At 35.7% G+C, this 24,945-nt stretch overlaps 1 protein-coding gene across 4 annotated transcripts in view; it reads left to right on the plus strand.

The window, feature by feature from the left end:
- LOC150104769 (rho guanine nucleotide exchange factor 17-like) overlaps nucleotides 1-24,945 on the plus strand; it is a 678,990-nt gene that overhangs the window by 492,368 nt on the left and 161,677 nt on the right. For all 4 annotated transcript variants that reach the window (XR_016548547.1, XR_016548548.1, XM_090395338.1 and 1 more), the window contains 3 exons: nucleotides 8,145-8,270; nucleotides 14,376-14,416; nucleotides 22,924-23,029. Coding sequence is in view for 2 of the 4 variants with exons in the window: in XM_090395338.1 (XP_090251464.1) it covers nucleotides 8,145-8,270; nucleotides 14,376-14,416; nucleotides 22,924-23,029 (273 nt within the window). In the remaining 2 variants the exon portion in view is untranslated. The remainder of the gene's footprint in view (nucleotides 1-8,144; nucleotides 8,271-14,375; nucleotides 14,417-22,923; nucleotides 23,030-24,945) is intronic.

Raw genomic sequence — 24,945 nt, forward strand, 5'->3', positions numbered from 1 at the left:
ATTAGATTATTTTTCTACTGTGAAGTGGATATTGGGGTGTTTAGGTAGGTGACACATACATCCAAAGTGTCTTGTCCATGGGCCAAATGGCAAACACATCATCTACATAGCATAACCACTAGTGGCTTATATGTAGCTGTGGTATGTACTTTGTTTTCAAAGTGTTCCATGTAAAAGTTTGCTAAGGGGGAAGAGGGGAGAACCCATAGCAGTACCATTAATCTGTTTGTAGATTTTTCCTCTCCATGTAAAGTAACCTGCATACATAGTAAATTTGAATAATTCAAAAATATCAGGGGAAATTTAGGCCTGATCAAATCCAGAGTGTCTGTAAGTGGTACAGTGGTAAATAAAGAAGTGACATCAAATCTGACCATTATGTCTGAAGTTTATTATTATTATTATGTGACACCTCTAGGGAGTCCAAAGATTCATCGAGGGAGAGTGTGCCAACAGCATCGAACGAGTACCCCTTCCAACTACTAACCGAGCTCAAACTTGCTTAACTTTTTGTGTGAGCCATTAGTAGCAGAGGCTCTTCCAATCAACCAACCTTTTAGGATACAATTTTTAACTAGTGTTTTGAAATGGACTGAATTTTTTACAAAAGTAAAGGAGTTGCCAGTAAGAGGAGTAAGTGACTTGGCTAACTGTTGGGCCAGTTTATATGTGGGACTATGACTATCTATGCTGTTGATTATGGGGCATAGGAGGTTATTAGGTTTGTGGATTTTTGGTAATCCATAAATAGAGGGCACCATAAATAGGACTTTAGATCTTTTTGTAGACTGCAATTTTATCGTTTTACTTACTGTCGCGTGTACAAGTGTGTTGTGCTCTGCTGATGCTGATTTGAAATTCAGCAAAATATAAACAGTTAAATAAACATCTTTTGATTAAATTGTTTGGTGCATTGTTAATACCATTAAAAACTTAAGTCATGAATAACCATCAACACCTAAGCTTATCTGTTAGCAAATGACACTATTTTACCCCAGGTTGCCGAACAGAGATGCGACAAACAAACCCAATCTAGACATATTTGTAAAAGCATTAAAAAAAGAATTTGCATGTCTACCAATCTTCGTGCATCACTTTAATACATCACTTTTACTCGGCATCATCACAAGCTGATATAGACATCCCTGTTTCTGTGCTTTCATCGGTCTGAAAAAATTCAGCAACTAAACACTCAGAACACCAAGAAGCTAAACTCATGGCTCATTAAAATCTTGGCTCTGGCAGGATTTTAATGTGGAAAGAGGGTAAAATAATTCCATTACATAAAGAAGGCTTCAAGATAGGTAGAAACTTATAGATTGATTAGTATTAGGTGGCAAAATGTAAGATTATATGCTTCAGGATGAAAAGATTACATGCTCTGTATTATTAGTGATGGTACTGGATTGCAGGAAATAAGGCTAGGGATCTGATGGTGGACAGAGAGTTGAAGTTTAAAGGGCATATGGAAAAATTTGAAAAAATAGCTCAAAAGATTACTTGGATGTTGAAAAACACATTGTCAATTAGAGATAGGGAGGTTATTATCCCCTTTTATAAGACTATAAAAGTCTGTGTATATTAATCAATATACACAGATGTGATCAACTGGGGGTCTTGGAGATGAGGAACCATGCAAAGAATTCAGAGGCAAGTGACCAAGATAGTAGATCTGGGGAATGCTTTATATGAGGATAGATTACAAAGTTCAGTTGGCAGGTGAAAAAAAGAAAGAGCCACAATAGAAACTTATAAGTTACTAAAGGGTTCTGAAAGATTGATACAAAAGAAAATTTTCAATACATGATGAGTCAGAGTGAACTAGAGTTCCCCCCCCCCCCTCACACCTCTCCTGGAGGTATTGTGTAAGTGTATGGTGAATAAGGATGCGATGACTAGATTTTTTGCTCGAAGAGTGGTAAATGACTGGAATGGATTGCAGAGATGATTATGAGTGCTCTGACATTGAAAATGTTTAAGGAGAGGTGTGGTAGTTATTGTGTGAATAATATGAGCTTCTTGCAATTATAATAATATCTCAGGAGTGGTAGTAAGGTACTGGAAAAGTTCGAAAAACGAGCCATAGACTCAGCCCCACTCAAACCTTCTATCTGGCTAAGATATGTAGATGATGTGTTCTCCATTTGGCCCCATGGCCCAGACACGTTAGACTCCTTCCTCAGTCGTCTCAATAGCCTACATCCAAGAATCCAGTTTACTATGGAAAAGGAAAAGAACAATTGTTTACCCTTCCTAGACACCTTAGTCACGCGCCTACCCAATGATACACTTGCCTTCACTGTATACAGAAAACCCACCCACACACAGGCAGATACATTCACAAACTCTCCCACCACCACCCCTCACAACAATATGGCATCATTAAAACCCTTACCAAGAGAGCCCACAATCTTTGTTCCAGTGGAACCGCCCTCACTACTGAGCTTAACCACATACACAGAACTTTCCTCTCCAGTGGCTACAGTGAACACAGTATCAAAAAAATAATCAATTCCTCCCCCATTCCCCGTCCCCTCTAGTCAACAAGAATTTAAAAATGCCATCACCATACCCTACATCCGAGGCACTTCGAAAAAAATAGCCAAGATACTTAAAAAGTATAACCTACACACAGCATACAAGCCCTACCGCAAACTTGCTACCCTTATCCGTTCTACGAAAGATCAGCTCCCCCCTCTCTCGCTGCCTGGAGTTTACAAAGTACCCTGTTCCTGTAAGCTTGTGTACTTTTGACAGACAGGCAGATCAGCATCCATCTGCCTGGAGGAACACAAGTCGTACATCATTAAACACAACTATGGCCATTCAGGCTTGGCTGACCATGTTTTGGACACCACCCACAGAGTATCATGGAAGAAAACCACCATGCTCCACCACAGCAAATTCAAGAAAGAGAGACTTTTCTTAGAAGCAGCAGCAGCTCTCAGAAACCAACCAAATCTTAACAAATACGGTTGCATTAAGCTTCCGAAGATTTGGGAAACACTCATCACCAGAGGTCCCACCTTACATTCCAGGCCACCTACTACCGCCCTTAGAGGGCGCTCCACCTAGATAGGACTTTAGCGTCACCCACATGGTTGGGCTTAGTATTGTAAGTTTTCGTGTGCATGTTACATTAATTGTTTTTGTAATCCCCGTAGATGTCCTAGTGACTAGTACGAAATATAGGAGTATTAAATTCTAATTTAATTCATTCTGAGTGTTGTAAAAAAAATCCATTAAACCTCCAACATAATAATCATAAAATACTAGTATTGGAGGAAAAGGAAAAGACTAGTATTGCAGCCACAGATGGCAATTTAGCTTATGCTGACTTACATTATTATGATAGCATTTATGTAATTTTATTATCATTTTCTTTAATATAATTATTGAAAAGTGCATCATGATCTTATCTATAAATGATGATCTTTCCTATGCAAGAAAAATGGAGTCATTTTCAAAATAAATAGTATATTCAATATCTGAAACATTTTATCTTCTGAAACACTTCATCATTTTATTAGTTTAAAACGCGTGTGTGTGTTTCATATCTGGATGGGTATCTATGTGCACAGAAAATTAGTGAGCAATTGCAGAATAAATATTCTTAAATATGATGCCTTTCTCCCTAAATACCCTATTTCAGTTTCGTAAATATTAATATTCCATCAACAGAACCTGTAGTATCTAAGTAAGAAAGAATATTTACAACTTTTTAAGACAAAACAGAAATTAGGAACTCGTCGATCAATAAAATATTGCTTTCACTGAATAAGAATAAAAATTTATTAAAATCTAAATTAAAATCATAAAAAAACTATTATGTGAAATTTATCTTGCACTGCATTTACTTTTCATATATCAGTATCAATGCAATATCGTTTCAAGTTTTCTAGCGAATAACATTTTCAGTGAATTTTTTCCGCAATGAATAGTTCACACAATGAATTTTCTCTGCGATGAACTGTCCATGAACCCCCTTTCTGTGGGTGTTTGTATCACATCCATAGCAGTCCTGACATTCCACTTTTGAGCACAGTCATTGCTTGCCAGATAGTGAACATCTGTGGTCTGTTGTTGGGGCATTTTGAACACCACTTATTCCTTGTCTTTATGTTGTGTATTAATGATGCAAAAAAAAATGAACTACCTTTGTTACTTCAGCATCAGTTGCTATGCTTATTATATGCACCCAAAATAGTCCCTGCTAGACCATCTCACATGGCAAGTTAGTTTTTCTCTGCATGGGGAAAATTACAGTACCTGTTAGACCACAGTATGTCCTTTTGATTTGTGAATAAAATTATTCCTACAGCCTCTAGAAATCAGGGATAGTCAGTGCTGCATGAATTCTGCTAAATTCTTTACTACCTGGCATTAGTGAAATATTCTTCTGTGTCTTTTGTCTACCAGTAGTTATTTCAAACCATCATACAGAAGAAAATACTCTGATTTTCTACTGTGTATACAGATGGATCAAAATTAGTCTTTACTGAGATCTTAAGTGTGATTCTGACACATTCTAGCTATTATGTTATTCACTATTACTGCTCTTCTGCTCAGCTCGTCATTATCATACCTAGGCAACATGCACACTATCTTTCCTCTCTGCGTCTTCTTTCGTACTACCTCAAGCAAGAATCTCATATCTCTCGCTGCCCAATTTACATTACCTCTCAAGTCATTTGTTCCTACCATCACAATCATCTCATCCACCCTTTCATCCCTCTTGATTGCCATAGCCACACTTTCTATGGTTTCTCCAAGCAAACACTCCTCACGCATCCTATCTTGCGCACCATGGATCATTGAAAGAGATTTTTGATAGAATGAGAGGGAGGAGGGGTAGAACAAGAGGCAGTTGCTGGAAACTGTATAAAGAGGGTGTAAGTAGAGGAGTGAGGAGCAGGTTCTCTGCATGGAAAGTGGTTGGTGAGTGGAATGCATTGCATGAATGTATTATGAACATAGATACAATGAATCATTTTAAGGCACTGTTTGATGAGCATTGTGTGCAATAATATGTACCTCCCACAATGAGTCTCTGACTCCATGGAGGTCAGATGTTAATAATAATAATATCTTTGTTATTTTCTGTGTATAGATTTTGAAAATAATCTTTTCATTTATCAATTCCAATGTTTATTAGTTTTATACTTTCATTTAGTTCTTTTGAGTTTGTATTATTCTCCAGATTCTGCTTCGAGTACCATAACCATAAAAATCATATTCTAATTCTTTGCAGCAGTTATTCCAGTATTCCTGTTTAATTTTCTTTATCTCTCTCTGTTTACTTTATTTCATATAGTTTTATATTCTTCATAAATAAAGGTAGTTTGATTTGTTTTGTAGATATCTGTGTGAAATAAAGGTTTCCTTCCTTTCACTCAAATTTTTACTTCTTTAAACCATGGTATCCATTTTTTTGGATAGTTTTTTGTGATAATTATTTTTTCTCTTAATCTTTCTTTTTTTTTTTTGCTTCTTCATGTACAGTGGCTTTAACCATGGTACCAGCCAAGACGTATATATACATCCAGTTTATCATGGATGCGAAGTGCATATTAAAATTGCAATACCATTGATACTACATTGAAATATATGATGGATATGAAGCATATGAGGATGCCTATTTGATCCATAATGGCCGGTAAGATGGTTAAAGGTGTGTCCACTTTTTTTTTCTTTTTTCTCCATGAAGTTACATTCACAAGATTGAAAGACCTTTATGAATTGCTCATTAAGTATCTCCACCACACCTTCTGCAACAGCTGTCTTTATACCATTTTCTCCAATCAGTGTCATCCTTCCATAATCATTCTTTCTTTTGCTGGCTACATATCGAAAGAACCCCTTAGGATTCGTTTTGGCTTCATTAGCTAACTGCTGTTTATATCTCACTTTAGCTACCCTCACCAACCAAGTCATCTGCCTTGCCTTGTCTTTGTAGTCCTCATGGAATTGGTAATTTCCATTTCTCTTATGCTGCTTCCATAATGCCCTTTTTCTCTGTATCGCATGCTTAATCTCTTTATTTATCCATCTCACACCTACCTTATTTAACCTTCCCACCCTTGGAATACACTTAGAAATTGCATCTACTAGATAGTTTTTGAAAATCCCCCACGCTGCATTGATCTCTTTTCCAGCTAACTCCTCATTCCATGCTATGCCTGCAAGCTGTCTCCTATGCTCTTCATAATCCCCCCCCCCCCCCCTTGTAGTTCCACATATACCCTTTTCTTACAGAGGTCCTCACACTGCTGGCAACCACCCAGGTAATCACCTCATGGTCACTCTCACCAATTGGTGGATGATTTGACACTTCATTTATAATTACCGTATTTTCCGGTGTATAAGACGCACCCAAGAAACTGAATACAATTTTCTGAAAAAAAACCTAAAAAAAAACTTTTTCTGTAGGTAGAGGTCCAAAATGTCTTTCAGCTTCCCTATTCCCATGTTCTTCCACATATTTGACAACCTGCAATTTGTAACTTGAAATATGTGAATGTCGCCTGTTTTTTTCCATCACTAAAATCTACGGGGAAATATCAAACTGAACATAAAATATCTCAACACGTCAACTCAATACTGATAAACATCGGTAACTGATTACTCGGATAAGATATTATGAAACTTGAATAGGGACTCCCCGTTCTTAGCCAATGATGCGCTAGAAGTCACGTGAAAGTCATGCATCAGTTTGATTGCACCATTAATCGCCTACAAAGATCTTGAAACATAAAAGGGAGTGCGTATGACTTTGAAAAGAGGAAACAATCTTTACCTTCATTATATAAAATGCACCCCATTTTTAAGATAAATTTTTAAGGTAAAAAAGTGCGTGTTATACACCGGAAAATACAGTACATCCTCTGAGGGAATGTGACTACATTGTTTGATAAACAGAGAATTTACAATGCATTGCAATTGTGGGGGGAGGGGGGGGGATCATTCCTGAAAACGGTTAAGAGTGTAATCTGCAAGGGAATTCTAAGCTTTCCTCATGTCGGTGGCAGATGTGTACATTGAGTATTTCTTTCAGTTTGAAAATTTATTTTTCACTTAGTTAGACTATAATAAATTTAGTTTAATCCTTTATCCAAGTGTGAGCAAACAAAGTTTGCACCTGAAAATATCTTCAGGACTGGCGTAACGTAGTACAACACCGGGCAACTCGTAGCAAAGGTGGACCAAGCTAACATCACTCCTATCTCAGTATCTCCCATAATGCAAAACACATCTCCTTGGGGATATGCATAATGTTATGCATTAAAAGGAAGGGAAGGGCCACTACGACTAGTTTCGACCTTTATTGAGGTCTCTTCAGTGGGAGCCAGGCCCAGAAGTGGAGATACCAGGCAGAAGCAATGGTGAGGTCATCTTTATCTATAGGAGTTGCCAAAAGGTGTGCGTGCCACTTTTTTATTAAATTACTCTGGATTTAGAGAAAGATGTTGAAAGTTTATTTTTCACTTGGTTAGTCTATAATAAATTTAGTTTAATCCTTTATCCAAGTGTGAGCAAACAAAGTTTGCTCCTGAAAATATCTTCAGGACTCGGGTAAGGTAGTACAGCACCAGGCAACTCATATCAAAGGTGGACCAAGCTAATGTTAGCTTGGTCCACCTTTGCTACGAGTTGCCCAGCGTTGTACTACCTTACCCGAGTCCTGAAGATATTTTCAGGCGCAAACTTTGTTTGCTCACACTTGGATAAAGGATTAAACTAAATTTATTATATTTCTTTCAGTAAATGAATTCATGGAGAAGGACGAATGGTGCCCTGTAGATTTTTTTGTTGGGAGAAGGTGCTTACAATGAGGTCATGGATTCCATGAGGATGTATGACTAATAATAATAATAATTAGAAATGTGCAGAAAACACCATGTATAGCTCTTTCTGATAGTTTATTAAAATGAACTGTTGCTGATTTACAACATCTTATTAATTATTATTATTATTTCATGACACGTCCAAGAAGTCCAAAGACTCATGAAGGGAGGGCACCTACATTATTTTTATTTTTAAACCAATTGAAAGTAGTATTATTCTGTTAATGTTTCAGTGAGCAGTAATTGCCACTTACATAAGTTAGCAATTAAAATATACACATTTTTAAAAATCTGTTTCAGATATCAGCTATTTTCCAGACGTCGTTCTGTATTAGTAGAAAACAGTATGGGTGTAAGCATAGAAGTAGAAGAAGCTGAGCAGGATGAGGAACAAAGGGCTAATAATGGAAATATCCAGTTAGACAGGTAAAAACATGAATTATTTCCATCAAAATATTGACCTTAATAGAAATAAAAATTTCAAAATTTTTTTAAAAAGTTTTATGTTGGCCAAGTTTTGCCAGCCTATTTGCCAAGTTGTCAGACTATTCATTTGCCATCCAACTTGCTGTATTTGAATCCCCTATGAGTATACACATTTTGTGAATTTCATGTTTGGTTTCCCAAACAGGATTTCTGGATTATGTAACCCTGCTCACCCAAAGGATTAATAGTAATAACATACTATAGGCAAAGAGCATTTCATGGTTGGAATCCACATAAAAAATAATAATTTATTTCTAAAAATGGGGGTATAAAGGTATGATTTGGCTTTTATATCCATGATTTATTTATTTGTTTATTTTATATCTGTCCCACAGTGGTGTATAAATGCTATAATATTGGAGTAGCTGACAAGGGAAGCAGTGTCAGAAGTGTAAGTGACAGGAATTTTTAACAATTATCGAAATTGCCACACTAAAAAAAAAAAGCATGAAGCTAAAAATTTCACGGACAACAAAATCCTAGCTATGCTACTGCTGCTTCCTACTCCTCCATGTGAGGCACTTTTTTGTGGTGGAGGGGGAGTGGGGCTCTGAATGATGATACTGGTTCTTTTCTTTCTTATTCTTTTTCTGTGCTATGCTTCCCATATTTTTCACTCTCCTTCTCCTGAGTCTGTTTTACTATCCTATCTTCCATACCAGCATCACTGGGATCCAACACCGTGTCGCTGTATTTGCTATGCATTTTGACTCATGTTGATTCAGTGGTAGAGCTCTGAACAGCCACCCTTTGAGTATGAATAATTTTTCATTCTCTTGTATATCAGGGGCCATCAACAAGCCCAACTAGGTTCAGAAACAGAAAACATGATAGATAGCAAGAACAACTGGTAATTCGTTTACGGAATTAACAACGCATATAAAGTATATTAATTAAAGGTAACTTTAATGAATAACTTCTATATTTCGGCAACGTCACATTGCCATCTTCAGGAACATAAAGATATGGATTATATTACATAAAAATTATATCTTTATGTTCCTGAAGATGGCAATGTGACGTTGCCAAAATATAGAAGTTATTCATTAAAGTTACCTTTAATTAATATACTTTATATGCGTTGTTAATTCCGTAAACTAATTGCCAGTTATGTCTAACCAACGTATAAGTCTTGCTACTAGAAGCAAGAACAACACAACAATGCCAATGTTCTTAATATTATCCTCAACTGGTGGCTATGTACTTGAGAAAATGTAACCCTTCATCCAGAAGGGTTGGAAGGATCCACAAAATTGGTGAAGAAAATCTGTTCAGGGGATATTCTGGTAGAAACAACACATCACAAACTCAATAACAGCATCTTCGTGCAATATCTATCAAGGGGGATACCAATCACTGTTACTCCCCCCCCCCCCACAAAACTTGGAAGTATTCTATAGGAGTAATTTTGGAGTGAGACCTCCTCAATTAATATTTCGGCTTCTATATCAGAACTATTCTCTAGGAGTAGTTTTGGAGTGAAACCTCCTCAATGTCCAAGACAAACAGATCTGCTCTGAAATGAAAGACCAAAAAGTGATAGCTATGAGAAGAATACTCATATGTAGGGAAGGTCGCCTGGTTCCCACGATGAACATCATCCTTACTTTTTATACACCAACATTTATGAAAGCAGGATATCTAACTATTCAGTCAGGCTCTACATCCTGAACCCCATGCACTGTCAAAAGCATGATCATTCTCAAACTGTTATGGGAATGATCATTATATTTTCATGATCTTTCGCAGTAAAGATCATGAAAATAAGGACTATAAGAGCAAGACACCAAAATGCTCTTATTGTGCAGAAAATAATCCACCTGTCCCTAGCATGCCAAAGGTGAAAGGATGAAAAACAAGTCCAAAAAAAATAAAAGCTGAGTAGTACATTCCATAACCATGAGGAGAAGCAGCAGCAGCATTTCACAGATATGATCAAATCATTGTAAACTTTTCTGCTTATTGGCTTCAGTAAGCTATCAACAATACATTCAATAGTTATATGATTCCTGCTTTGCTTCTTTTTCTCAAGAAAAAATGATACGCATTCCATGTCAAATTTGACATATCAGAATGTATTGGTAGAATTCTCAAGCAACTTAACATTCATGTAGCATTTAATCCTGTCCAGAAAAATCTCTACCTTTCTTTCTTTATCTAAAGACAAGATTCCTCTATTAAACATTTGAGGCATTTAAATTTTTGTTCATGCAACCAATCTTGTTTTGGAAAATCTAGAAGATTTGTTCATCATGGGGAACATAAAACTTATATCAAGTTTCATGAACTCAAACATTCTGACTTTGTACAACACATCATCTCTACTAAACAGAGGTTAGTTTGAAAAAACACAAAAATTCTGCATCTTATCAGACAGCATTATTAGAAAGCTGTGAAACATTTTTTAACATTATCCTAACTTGAACAGGACTGATGATTGTCTCTTATAAGAAATAGTATATTTCTTCAATCTGCAAATCTTTCCTAGTATTTTTATTATCATCATCATCATCAAATTCCTGACATTTATCCTCAAGGATGTACAGGATATGATAGTACTACATGAAAAATTTACATCATTACTATCCACAATTTTCCTCCAAATCAGCCTGTTACCTGTCAAGGCACCAACATTGTCAGAACTTATAGTTTGATCTTCTAAGGCACACTTTACAGTATCAATCCACTTATATCTTGGTCTCCGCTGGGTCTCTTTCCTACTAAACTAGCAGAGAACACTAATCTTTTTTCTCCCATTCTGTTTTAAGTGACCATACCACCTGAGATTAGCTGTATTAACACATTCCTGGATGCTAACAACATCAAGTTCTTTCCTAATATACTCTTTTTTAATACAATATTGCCATTGATGCCATCTGTTCAAGTCTCTAATCTTTCTCAAGACTCTCATATCTGCCATCTCTAGTCTTTGGTCAAGTGTTTTACTTCTCACCCAACTATCAGATCCATAAGTTAAATTGGTTTGAACATTGTCTTGTACACAGATAATTTAGTGTTTTGACTAATTTCTCTCTTATTCCATATAAATTTATTCAGTTGACTTCCTGCTACCAGCTTTGTTGATTCTGTTGTCTATTCTCATATTTACTTTACCATCTTCACTAAAAATCGTGCCTAAGCAGCTGAAATGTTTTGCTTGTTCTATAGGTTCTCCATTCACAATGCAGTTGATATTTTCACTGCTTCTGCCTATTTTCTTTGTCTTTGTCTTGTTATTGCTGACCTTCATTCCACATCTATTACAACAGTTATTCAATTTAGTCAGGGAATCTTGCAGACCTGTAGTGGATTTATTTAGAAGTATAACATCATCTGCATAAAGCAAAGAGCTGATATTAACATCTCCAATTTGGTATCAGGTTTAATATCACTTTCCTTCATAATGTGATCCATATTGATAATGAATAACAGAGGGGATAATGTACATCCTTGTCTCACACCAGATTTAACATTAAACCATCTTCCTGTACTTCCTTCAATTCTAACTGCTGACTTACAACTCAATTAAAGACTAAGTATTGCTTGATATAATGCCCCATTGACACCATATAACTGTAGCGTATTGAATAGTTTCTCTCTTGGCACCTTGTTATATGCCTTTTCCAGATCTACAAAACTTAAATACAGATCTTTGTTATATTCCCATGATTTCTCATCTAAAGTCGTAAAGTGAAAATATGATCCTGACAGCCTCTATTTCACCTGAATCCAGCTTTTCCTTCACCAAGCTTCTCTTCCACAATCCTTCTCAACCGTTTCTCAAGTATACTTGCATATACTAGGAACACTCAGTAATGGAATGGCTCTGTAATTCTCACATTCGGTCTTATTTCACTTTTTATGTATGGATATTATGAGAGCTCTACTACAATCGTCTGAAATTCGTCCAGGTCCTCTGAACTATGCAATGTAGCCACTGTATGACTTCTACACCTCCATACTTGAGCGTTTCTTGTTGAATATCATCTACTCCTGCTGCCTTTCACATTTCAGGCTTTGATGGCTTTTTCCACTAAAAGTATGGATATGTATTCCTGATTGCATGCGTGGTCAGTGTTTTTTATCACTGTGCTGTCATCACTGCTTGTTTCATTTAGCAATTTTTTTAAGTAATTACTCCATACTTCAAAGATATCTTTTTCTCCAGTTTTCATATCACCTTTATCATATCTAATTCCTTCAACAGCACTTTTTCCTCCATTTCTGAGCTTCTTCAACAACCTCCAGAATATCTTGCCACCTTCTTGATATTTATTTTCTATGTTCTTACCAGAGTCTTCCCATGACTTTTGTTTAGCTAGTTTTACACAGTGTTTAGCTTTCTTACATTTGTCTCTGTATTCTCTAAGAGCACAAGCTGACTTATTTGCTAGGAAATTTTGATATGCTTTCTTCTTTTCCTTCACTGCCTCTTTAACTTCCTGTGTCCACCAGGGAGTTCTGATTTTTTTTATCCTTGCAGACAACCTCATCACATGACTCTCTCTGGCTGAATCAATCAGTGTTTTCTTCAGAGCTTGCCATTGAATCTCCAAGGTTTGATTCCTGTTCTCAAACTCTTTCATTTTTTTCATGAATAATGTTTGTATATTTTAGTCTACTGTTCACATCTGAGAGCTGCTCAACTTTTATTCTCTTTAAAACTTTCTTACATGTTCTTCTTTTCGATATGAAATTCAGTTTTATCCTGCTCAACACTAAATGGTGATCACTTCCAATTTCAAATCCTCTGTACCCTCTAGTGTCCTACACCAGAGTGAAAACATCACTATCAACAATAACATAGTGAATGAGACTTTTCTTATTCCTCGTATCTTTTCTCTATGTGAATTTGTGCACATTTTTATGTTGGAACATGATGTTAGTAATAACTAATCCATGTCCTGAGGTAATCCAACAAGTATTTGCCATTATTATTAGCTTTGCTCTTTTTCTCCAAATTTTCCCAAATTATTTTTGTATGTCTGACAATCATTTCCTACTCTGCTATTTAGATCCCCAACAAGTACCAACTTTTCCTTTTTCATTGTGTCAGTTGCTTTCTCTGAAGCATCAAAAAATTCCTCCACTTCTACCTTAGTAGAACCTTCTGAGGGACCATAGGCACAAATAAGTCGCACTATCCAGTTCCCTATTCTGATATTTGGCCACATCACTCTACTTGAGACTGCCTGCCATTCAAGAAGATTAGCCTCATATTTAGTGTTGATTACAATGGCTACTCCTTCTTTTCTTTGATTTGCATTGCCTGAATATAACATTTTGTATTTATTGCTCAGAAAGATCCCACCAGTTTTTGTCTTTTTTGTTTTAGTCACCCGTATTATGTCAATATGGTACTTATCCAATTCCTCAGCTAGCGCCATTTCTTTGCCATTCAGGCTTCTTATGTTGATAGTACCATTCTTCATCTCTGGTGATATTGAGTTGGGGTGTGTTTTAGGATTTGTTCCAGTAGCTGACTTTTTGCTGTTTGCCATGGTTCCCTGGCAAAAAAACGGTGACCTTGTTTAACCGGATGACACCCCAGCTGGCATGAAAGTCTCTCATGTTGTACTATCATTTAATATTGTGGTTTAAGCCAATAAGAATACAATTTGGTCAGCTAAATCCCAAATTGCCAGCCCATCCTTGTTTGTTCAGTATCCAGGTAGATACCTAACATGGGTGCACCATGAGAAGGTGAGGATTGGACATTAAGTCAGAAGCCCATTCAGTTCTCCACATTCCTTAAAAGGCTATGTGGAGGCCTCCTCCCAGTTGTACAGCTTTGACCCTTAAGCACTCCTTTTATTATTATTATTCTTTTTATTATTAACTCTAGAAATTTATTGGCCATTTGTTACCTTACTGGTGCTTTGTTGAATTTTTTTTCCCTGTTAAGCTGTCATTCCATTTCTCCTTATGTTCCTCTAATTTAAAAAGGATTTCACTTTTATCTTTGTTGGCATATATATATTTGAACTTCAAAGTGTAAGCAGATGTATTTTCTATTTGTTTTATTAATATGTTATTTTTATTTAGTGACTCCAGTGATGAAGATGATGATGAAGCTGATTCTACTGGTAAGCATATTTATCACTTCCAGTTACTTTGATTACAATTGTTTTTCTTACAATAGAAGATATTTGATATATCTAGACAATTTTTTGTGAGGCAGAAACTAGTGCATACATTCTTTCACTTGATTTTAAGATTATGTAGTTTTTGTTCTTTTAAAATAAATCAAGGAATTTAATTTTCAAAAGTTTCATATATATATACAGTTATAAACAAATTCATTGTCAAAAATAGATTCATGTATGTTTAAGCAGTAGTCAGCACATATATTTATTAAGTTAGTTAGTTGTTACAAATACATATGAATAAATATTATATATTTATTCATATACACTCAGAATTTTTTTTTTTTTAAGTGCCTCTGTGGTGCAATGTGACATTGCACTCATTTTCGAAATCATGGATTTTACAACCATGTTATAACTAACTCTTTTTATTATCTCGACGTTTCGATCTTCATACCAAGATCATCATCTGGAGCATGCACAAATATACAAGACAAGCTGAGTTACATTACATACCGTAAGCTAGAGAAACGATGATTTGATCACATGTTATTCTACTGGCATGACCTCTAGTGAAATATACCATATTCGTTGCACCTGTAGCATACCATATATAGGAGAAACAGGACGCACAATCCTATCAGACAAAAAGAACATAAAAACGACACATTAAATATAATAATTATGGTGAAGCTGATCTTTCTGATCATGCCCTGAACACCTTACATAGAATTGACTGGAAAAGCACTAGTTGTCTACATCACACCAAAACATGGTATGAACGCAAATTTAAGGAAGCCTGTGAGATCATTATCAACCACCCCAATCTAACACAATAATGAAGGTCTAAAAATCCCATATATTCGATCCACGGAACCTTCCTCTCTAACAACAACTATAAACAGGACTGTAGTAAATCCAGAATCCTAAATCAAAAATAACAATTGTAATACTAAAAATAGGACATCATTGTTACTGAAAGAAAACCATCTATAAGAAATAATGTTTATTCACGTTATCTTAAATTAAATCTAGCTTGATGTAATTTATAAATAATTTTTTTTTTTTTTCACTAGAGGTCATGCAAGTAGAATAACATGTGATCAAATCATTGTTTCTCTAGCTTACAGTTTGTAAAGTAACTCAGCTTGTCTTGTATATTTGTGGATGCTCCAGATGATGATCTTGATATGAAGATCGAAACATCGGGATAATAAAAAGACTTAGTTATAACACGGTTGTAAAATCCATAATTTCAAAAATGAATGCTGATCATAACACTAAAAGAAAGATGACATTGCACTCTTTGAAAAAGACCTGAGTTTTATTCTCGTCACAATGAGGAATCACTATATAGGCTTTTTCAGCTGAATCTGAGCTGACCTCATACAGAGGCAGAAGTTTTTTTTCTCCCAGAAAGTTGTTTATCATGCAAGCAAATCAGCCACAAGCAATTTACAGACAAAATATACTATTGGTGATGGTGGTGGTATTATGTTTTGATAGTAGTAGTGTTGTTTTGTGCAATTGAAGGATTAGGTAGGGGAGATGGTGAGCTGTGTATAGTAGAGCACCCTCAGACAATAATGCCTTCAAGGTGTCACCTAATAATAGTAAAGTTAAAACACAATCTTGTTTTACTGTTAAATTTTAGTAGTGGCATACAACTAGTTGCACTGATGTTTCAGTATTGTGGTTTACAGTGGTAAACTGCAGAACTACATTAAAAAATTATGTTTCAAGTAATTGCTACTAGGTAAGGAAAATTATGCAAATGGCTATATACTTTTCAGATTCATCTGGTATAAATACTTAGTTTTTTTTTTAGCAATTCCAATGGTAATTGGTGCCATTTTTGATGATGTTCATGCATATGTACTTATCAGAGTTAATTTGACTAGACTGATTTTGATGAAGCTTGGTGGTTGTGGTCTTTATCAAAATTTATCAGTATATTAATTTTGGTTTTAAATAAATAGTTTGTACATATTTATCCAGTTATATCAGATTTAGTTTTAATTCGAAACTAGAAATATATTTTCTAGTCTTGCACAAGGTGTACACTGTGTGCCAGTGTACACTGTGTGTCAGGAATGCTACTGAAGGATAAATAATTTTTTCAAAATTTAATTAATAATATTAAGTTACTTCATTGTATTTTTTTTTTTTTTGTTTTATGTGGGTGTATGATCGACTGAGTTATTTAGATTTAAATAAAACTTGTATATTTGTTTAAAGTAGATATTGTTGGTATGGTGTTAATGCACAGAACAATGGAGGCACACAGTAGTCCATATGTAATCTGATCAATGCCTTATATAAGGGAACTGCAATCTCTTTGCTTCTATCTGCCAAGGTCCTCCTTATGTTTGCCATAATCTGTTGTGATTATGGTACCATCAGTCGCAGATCTGTTATCTTTCCATTGTTGATGTAGGCCAGCTCTGAGGACCAAAAAGCTCAAAATGAAACCTTCTGATGAAAAATTCATGCTGATTGCCTTTTTGGGCAGAGCCATTGTTTTTGCAACATGACAACAAGGCTACCCATGAGTGCATATTCATTTCTGTGGCTGTTTCAAGGGATCAGATTTGAAGTTAATGAACATGTCAAAGAAGAGATGAGAAAAGCTTAGGAAAACACTGGAGTTGTACTTTGATAACTTTTAAAAACATGTTATGCAGTGGAGAAAAATACTGAAAAAGAGGACAATTATGTTCAGAAATAATAAATTAAAATGAAGTAGAGATTTCAAACATATATACAGTTATCTCTTGACTTACATCCATTCGAAGATACATCTGTGATCCCATAATGGAATACATAACATTTTTGACAATCCTTTCAAGCAAGACGCAAGTGAGTGTAAAGTAAAAAGGTGGTTTCTATTTAGCAACAATGCAGTGACAACAGCACCAGCGGCAACCTCCCTCAGGTTCAGCACGTGGCTTCAACAGTTTCTCTGTTGATTTTGTGTTTAAAAAATAGGTTACTTGTGTGTTTATCATTAAATACTTCGTGATATTTTGTGCAACATGGCTCCTACATGCCCAATTAAAAAACCTAGTGAAGAATCACAGAAAAAGAGGTGAGCAATTGATCTTCAAACAAAGTTGCAAGTTTAACGATAGTGACGAAACAATGACAAGGTCCTATCAGTGATTGGAAAAGCTACTTCCAACATGCATAGAGGACCTAAACCAAAAGCGCATGCCCCATAGTACTATGGCCATAACCGCTAAGGCACGAAGTCTCTTCAACATGTTGAAGTAGAAAGCAGGACCTGATTACGACTACGAATTCAACATTTCTTCCGGTTGGTTCATGAGATTCAAGATTTTGCACTGCACAATGTGAAAACGTATGGTGAATCTGCAAGTTCTGATGAGAAGGCTGCCATGGAGTTCGTGGAGAAATTGGATAAAATTATTACGGAGGAATATTATTTGCCACAGAAAATATTTAATATGGATGCGACCTCCTTGTTTTGGAAAAAAATGCCCAAGCGGACATTTCATCCACAAAAAGCTAAAATCTATGCCTGGTTTCAAAACTCTTAAAGACTGTGTTATGATTGTGTTAGGGGGTAATGTGGCTGGATATAAACTGAAACCATTTGTGATATGGCACAGTGAGAATCCATGAGCCTTCAAAAACATTAGGAAGCATACTCTTTCAGTTCATTAGCAGAGATATAAGAAGCCGTGGATGACTCAAAAATTGTTTGCAGATGCCTTAATCAACTGTAATGCGAGTGAAATGGAAAGCTATTGTGTGAAACAAAATGTAGAATTTAAAATTTTATTAATTCTAGATAATGCTCCAGGTCATCCATCTTATACCAGTGATCTTCACCAAGTTCAAGGTCATGTTTCTCCCTCCAAACACTACTTCATTAATCCAACTGATGGATCAAGGAGTTCTTGATCCATCGGTGGGATCATCCGTGTTTAAGGCTTATTATCTACGAAGAACTTTTTCACAAGCCATTTCTGCTATTGAAGGAAATGACCAGACTCTCATGCAATTCTGGAAAGCATTCAATATTTATCATGCTATTAAAAATATTGCTGTAGTTTGTGATGAAGTGATCTCTCAATGTATGATTGGCATATGGAAAAATACATTAAAAAGGTTTGTGCATGATTTTGGAAGTTTTGAAAAAAATGAAGACCTTTGTAAATTGAGTGAAGAAATAGTGGGCCTAGCAAACAATCTGAATCTTGAGATGAATGATGACTACATAGTTCAACTCACAGAAAGTGTCTCTGAAGAGTTGACCAACGAAGAATTGATTAAATTGGAGGAACAACATGTTGAAGAAGAATGAGAAAAGGAAAAGGAAAAAGAGAAACAAGGAGAGGTAGTTAAACAATTCACAGTGAAGGGTCTTGCAGAAATGTTCTCTGCAGTTAGCTATGTTCTCAAACTGGTTGACGACATGGATCCCAATGTTGAATGCTACTTATTAGTAGAAAGGAAAGTATATGATGTGTTTGCTTGCTATAAATAAATTTATGATGAAAAGAAGAGCAGGAATAAGCAAAGCATATTGGATATTTTCATCAAAAAAAAACAAAGGTTACACTAGAAGAGCTGCAGCCTGGTCCTTCATATGCGGAAGGTAGTGAAGATGTGATTGTGGAAGAAGATTTGGGTGATTATTCTCCTGTTTTATAGTGGCAATAACACAGAAGTACAGTTTAATAATAAGGTATAAAAATTAAAATGACAGTATACTTATTACTTTTAAGTCACTAACCTCTCTAACTCTGTTGATTTAATCTATTGACTTACGTCTTGCAGGATGGAACGTAACCCTGACGTAAGTCGAGGGATGACTATATATATAACCTACTATCCCTACTAGTAAAGAAGCAATGGAAGCGATCTCTGTTTTGAGGTGGTATATTGCAAGTGCATCAGGAGATGTTTTCCTGCCATTTGCATCATTTTCTGTTGGTCCCATCTTAAGGTCTATTCTCACAATACATTGTTTTCCCACCATTAACAACTCGATGTGGACGTTATTTCCCGTGCTTTGCGTTTTTTTCTTGGGTGGCAATACTGATTTTCAAATCGATTTCCACAGAAATCTGCACATTTCTGTTCCCAGATGGCGTTGCTTTCAGCTGTAGTTTCATTTCTGCCATCAAGGTGACTTGCATGCATTCAGCAGTGATGTAGTGATGAGCGATACCATGATTTTTAAATCACAATACGAATTGATATTGCAGAATTTCTGCTACGTAATTTAGCATGTGATAGTTGCTTTCAAGTTGCGGTGGTGGATGATCAATGTTAGTAACATGGCGAAAAAAGACAGAAAATGTATTTCGTAGAAGAAAAGATGGCAATTCTGCGATGTGTAGATTGGCATGCCAGAACACTTATGCATTTAGCAAAAGATCTTGGACTCTCCGTGTCCACTTTGAACATGATAGTAAAAAACAGGTCAAGCATTGAACTCAATGCAACTCATCTGGTGCTATGTCAAAAAAATGAAAATATGTCCAGACATCGACATACGATGAATTGGATAAACTTGTGGCAGAGTGGTTTGTTTCTACGAGAGTGTCGGGTATTTAAGTTTATGGTTATACTTCGAGCAAAAGTCTTTGAATTTGCTGCGAGGTTGGGAATTAATGGTTTTACTGTGTCAAATGGATGGATTGATCGTTTCAAGACTCATCCAAATATTGTGTATAATCAAGTGTGTGGAGAAAGTAATAGTGTTGCAGGGGGAAACTGTAAACCAGTGGAAACATGAACTAAAGACAGCTATTATTCTGGACTACGAACTGAAAAATATTTTCAATGTTGATGAAACTGGGCTCTTTTATAACATTCTGCCAAGTAAAACATGTTTTAAAGGAGAGAAGTGTCATGGTGGAAAACTCAGCAAGCAGAGGGTAACTGTTTTGCTCATGGTCAGTGTTGATGGATCAGAAAAATTACCTCCACTGGTAATTGGTAAATTTAAAAAGCCAAATTGTTTTAAAAACGTGAAAAATCTGCCTACTAAGTATGATGCCAACAGCACAGCATGAATGACCAGCAGCATCTTCACATCTTCACCATTCATACTCTGGATGCTAAAATGGGGGCAAATCACAGCAAAATACTACTACTGCTAGACAAATGTCCTGCACACCCTGAAGATCTGCAGCTCAGAAACATTAGATTAGTGATCTTTCCCCCTTGATTGTACAAGTGAGCTTCAGCCATTAGATCTGGCATCATCCATGCATTTAAATGGAAATATAGAAAAATGCTTGTTGAAAAAGCTTTGTTTATGCATGATAATGGTATGGACCTAAAAAAAATGACCATATCAATCCTTGATGCCATGCATTATGTGGCCAAAGCATGGTTGCATGTTACTCCTGAAACCATATCCAACTGCTTCCGGCAGGCAGGAGTTACGTTTGTGGAAGAGGAGGAAGAACTATAGGAGGAAGAAGAATATGTCAGAGTCCAACATCTGGTATGTGATGGATGAGTCTTCCTCATTTCAAGACTATGTTGATGTGATCACATCAATGGTACTAAGTGTAGAAGACATCCTTTCCAACCACCACCTTGGTGAAAAAGTGGTTGAAGAAGACTGTGATCAAGAACCTACTGTCCCTACTAGTAAAGAAGCAATGGAAGCTATCTCTGTTTTGAGGCGGTATATTGCAAGTGCATCAGGAGACGATGGGGCATTTAATGCCTTATACACTGTGGAGAGGCAGGTGGAATTTATAAGAGTGCAGAAAAAGCAAAAACAATCAACAATTAAAGATTTTTTTAAATAGATAAATGTAAGTAATTGTAAATTCATTTATTTTCAGTTATTAAATTTTGTAATCTAGTATGTAGACTCATATACTAGCAGTAAGTCATCTTTTTTGTTTTTAATGTTTTTTTTTACATTTCCTGCTGTTTACAATTTCCTGCTATATACACTTTTTTCCATCAGTCCCCTGGAAAGTGTAAAAATGGGGTTTTACTGTATGTATGTGTGTGTGTATATATATATATATATATATATATATATATATATATATATATACACACACACACACACACACACATACACAGGTAACCCTCATATAACACAGATGTTAGGTTCCATAGAAATGCCGCATTATATAAATCGCGTTATACGAGACTCCGATCACATAGAAAAAGTAGGGTTATGTTCTGAAATCATTTTTTTTTTTTTTTAAATTATATAAACAATGAAATATCCAACAAAAATATATTTTTATTTCATTCAGGTAATTCATGTTTCAGGTAATTTATATATTCTTAATGTTGTACATTAAGAATATATAAACTATGAAGCAAATACATAGTATAAACTTATAAAAATTACATATTGTACGCAAACACTTCATTGCACATAATGCATAAATGTTTTAGGCAAAATAAAATAAAGTTCATATTTTAATCGTTATCACTGTCTTCAAAACTAACATTTCGTAGATGTTCTTTATTTACAAGTGGCCGGATGTCATCATCACTTGAAATATCTTGGACATCATCAGTATAATTCTCATTGCATACTTCGGTTGCTTTAGTTATCAAGAAGTCAGTAATAAGACCTTGCTTATCATGTTAATACTTATTAGTATTATTATACTTATTATCTTAACTCCATAATATGGAGCTAAACAAATATCCAATTGTCTTGTGAATTTTCCAGAGCACTCCATTGTGGGTTCATTATCCGTAAAATACCTTCCTAACTTTCTTGCCAAGTTCAATCCTTATGCTAATTTCTTTAAACTGAATTCGTTAATGGATTCATCACAATCAGAATCTTCGGCAGAACTTTCCCCGCCAGTTGGTTCGACGTCATCTAGTAATTGTACCAGTTCCTCATTTAAATCTATTTCCCATCAATTAATTCACTAATTTTGTTTTCAACCATATCGCAAAAGTCCTCTAAGTGGCAATTACTATAAAAATAAATTTTTACATAAAAAAACATTACATATGTATATAACTCACCAGAAAATAAAGTGCTCAGATTGAGATTAACACATTTATGATTTTTAACGTGTTTTCCTGGTAGAAACAAAGACAATTTTCATCAATAAACATTTTATACAATAAACAATTGACGTACATGCATGCTAAAGGGTATTTCCTCTCATGTAAATTCGCTACTTATAACTACATGCTCACATGGGCAGACTCAAATTTAACGAAGATAAAATTTGATTTTTAAGTCTCAGATTGAAAAATATATGAAAAGATAAAGGGTTACTACAATTTGTAGACCACGTTATGTCGAAACCACATTGTATAAGTACCTCGTTGTATGATGGTTACCTGTATATATATATATCACTGACTTATTTCTTTTGGGTTGGGAGCTATTACAGTGAAGTTATAACTTTCAGAACATCCCTCATAATTTTCAGGTTTTGTTTTGATTGGTAGTGGATTTTGAATTTTCCACATTCTAAGAACCAGCATTTTAAAGATATCAATGAGCTTATCATGTTTTATAGATGAAGAGATTCAAAAACAGCATAGTGGTTCCCTGTCCAGAGAAGATTCACGGGAGGATATGGATAATCAGCAACCAACAATGTGGTTAGGAACAGAAGATGGATGGTGAGTTATTTGAAATTCTGGCTTTGTGCATATTTTGAGAGTGATGTTTACATTTTTCATATATTTCATAAAATCTAATTAGAGAAAATAAAAAGATATCTATATTATACATACTTACATATATATACAGGGTGTTCGGGATAAATTTGACAGTTTCGTAAGGAAAAAGAAAATCTTCTTTGTATCTATTAAATTTAATGAATTGACAAAAAAACATTACAGGCAGAGTTAATTACAATACTATCAACAAGATTTACTCAAAATAACCACCATTAGAATCGATCACAGCTTCAATTCTGCTTCGGAACCTCGAACAAGCTGATGCTACAGTCTCCCTGGGAAGGGCCGCAAAAACTGTTTTAATTTTATCCATTAACTGGGCTTTTGTATTACTGGAAGTGCGATTGGTATCTTTTTCAACTGCGCCCCATACAAAATAATCCATGGGGTTAAGGTCTGGGGAGTTTGGAGGCCAAACATTTGGACTGGTGAAGTCGTAGAAATTTTCTGACAACCATTTTTGACTTTTCCCAGAGGTGTGGCAAGGGGCCGAATCCTGCTGCCATACATACGGCCTACCATTGGCTACCCTTGTTATCCAGGGCTTGACTACAGTTAGCAACTCCACGAACAAAGCCCGAATTCCAATGCCAGGGTTCTTCAACACCTGTTCCTGCAGATTTGCGAGGAATTCTGCTGTACGAACGCAATCAGATCGTCTGCTAGGGATCTTTCTTCTTGCTACATCCTCGTAGTCACCATTGCAAGTCTCTAGTTCATGCCTGATTGTTTTTACTGTATTCAGGGAGCATTGGGCAGCAGTCGTAATATCCTTATTTTGATGGCGGGCACGAATCATCATGATACAAGTTATTTTCTTCCATGATTCAGGTGGGTTCCAGCTATCCATCCTTTCTGACATCTTGTATATGAATGAAGAAGGGTCCAAACTTTTAAATGAAGAGAAGTGTGTGTTAATACATGTAACTTACGGAAAAATATAATTAATTATAAATATGTCAAATTTATCCCGAACACCCTGTACATACATTTATTATTTTTTTTAATATATATTCCTACATAGCAGCAGCAAGAGAACCTAAAGTGTATCAGTCCTGTAGGTTGGGGACATAAAAAAATGAACTTGCTCATCTCATCTCATTTTCCTTCTTTTACCTTTTAGTGTCAAGGGTTTATTAATCATCGGACCCCAAACCATTCACAGGATAAGGTGGTCAGCCCTATGCCCCGGAGTATCCTATATCCATAGTGTTTAGTTCTCAAGGCCAGTTTGCCTGCTTTGCGGGATGAAAAACCCCAGGATAAACTTGGGAAAAACCCTACTGTCCATACCCAAGACTGGCTAACTTGGCTATGGCTGAGGAAGATCCTTTAGCTCCTCACATCACCAATGGAAATCGAACCTAGAACACTCCTTCCCCAGGTATATGGTTGTGAAGCACACAGCCACTAGGCTAACTGCACAGACTTGCTGTGACATTCTTTATTAAATAGCTGCAGGTTCACCTTAAAAAAGCTTGAGGAAGAGTAAAACTGTTTGAAAAAATGGGAGTGGGGTATAGAGAGAGAGAGAGAGGAATGGAAGGAGGAGGAAAAACTAGTTTGATGTGTTTGCAGTTGGACAACAGAGTGCATTTGCTGCTAATTTGCTACTGATCTTTTTGAAACAAGCAGAAGTATTATGAATGCTAGTTTGCTAAGGAAAAGAAACAAGCAAATCATTTGTGAAATAGGTAACTAGTTAGCTAAATTATTGTCTGAGATTCTGTATATAAAAGTGGATTTGGTTAAGATGAAGCAAGAGATGAAACGATTGTAGAGAGTGAGATGAGGAGAATAGCAGATATGCATGGAAGAGAGAGAGAGGAAGGCAGGAATAAAACCTGTATGTCTGG

The sequence above is a fragment of the Typopeltis vanoorti genome, chromosome 7, assembly GCF_054136105.1.
Source record: "Typopeltis vanoorti isolate ZY-2024b chromosome 7, IOZ_Tvanoo_1.0, whole genome shotgun sequence".
NCBI lineage: Eukaryota > Metazoa > Arthropoda > Arachnida > Uropygi > Thelyphonidae > Typopeltis > Typopeltis vanoorti.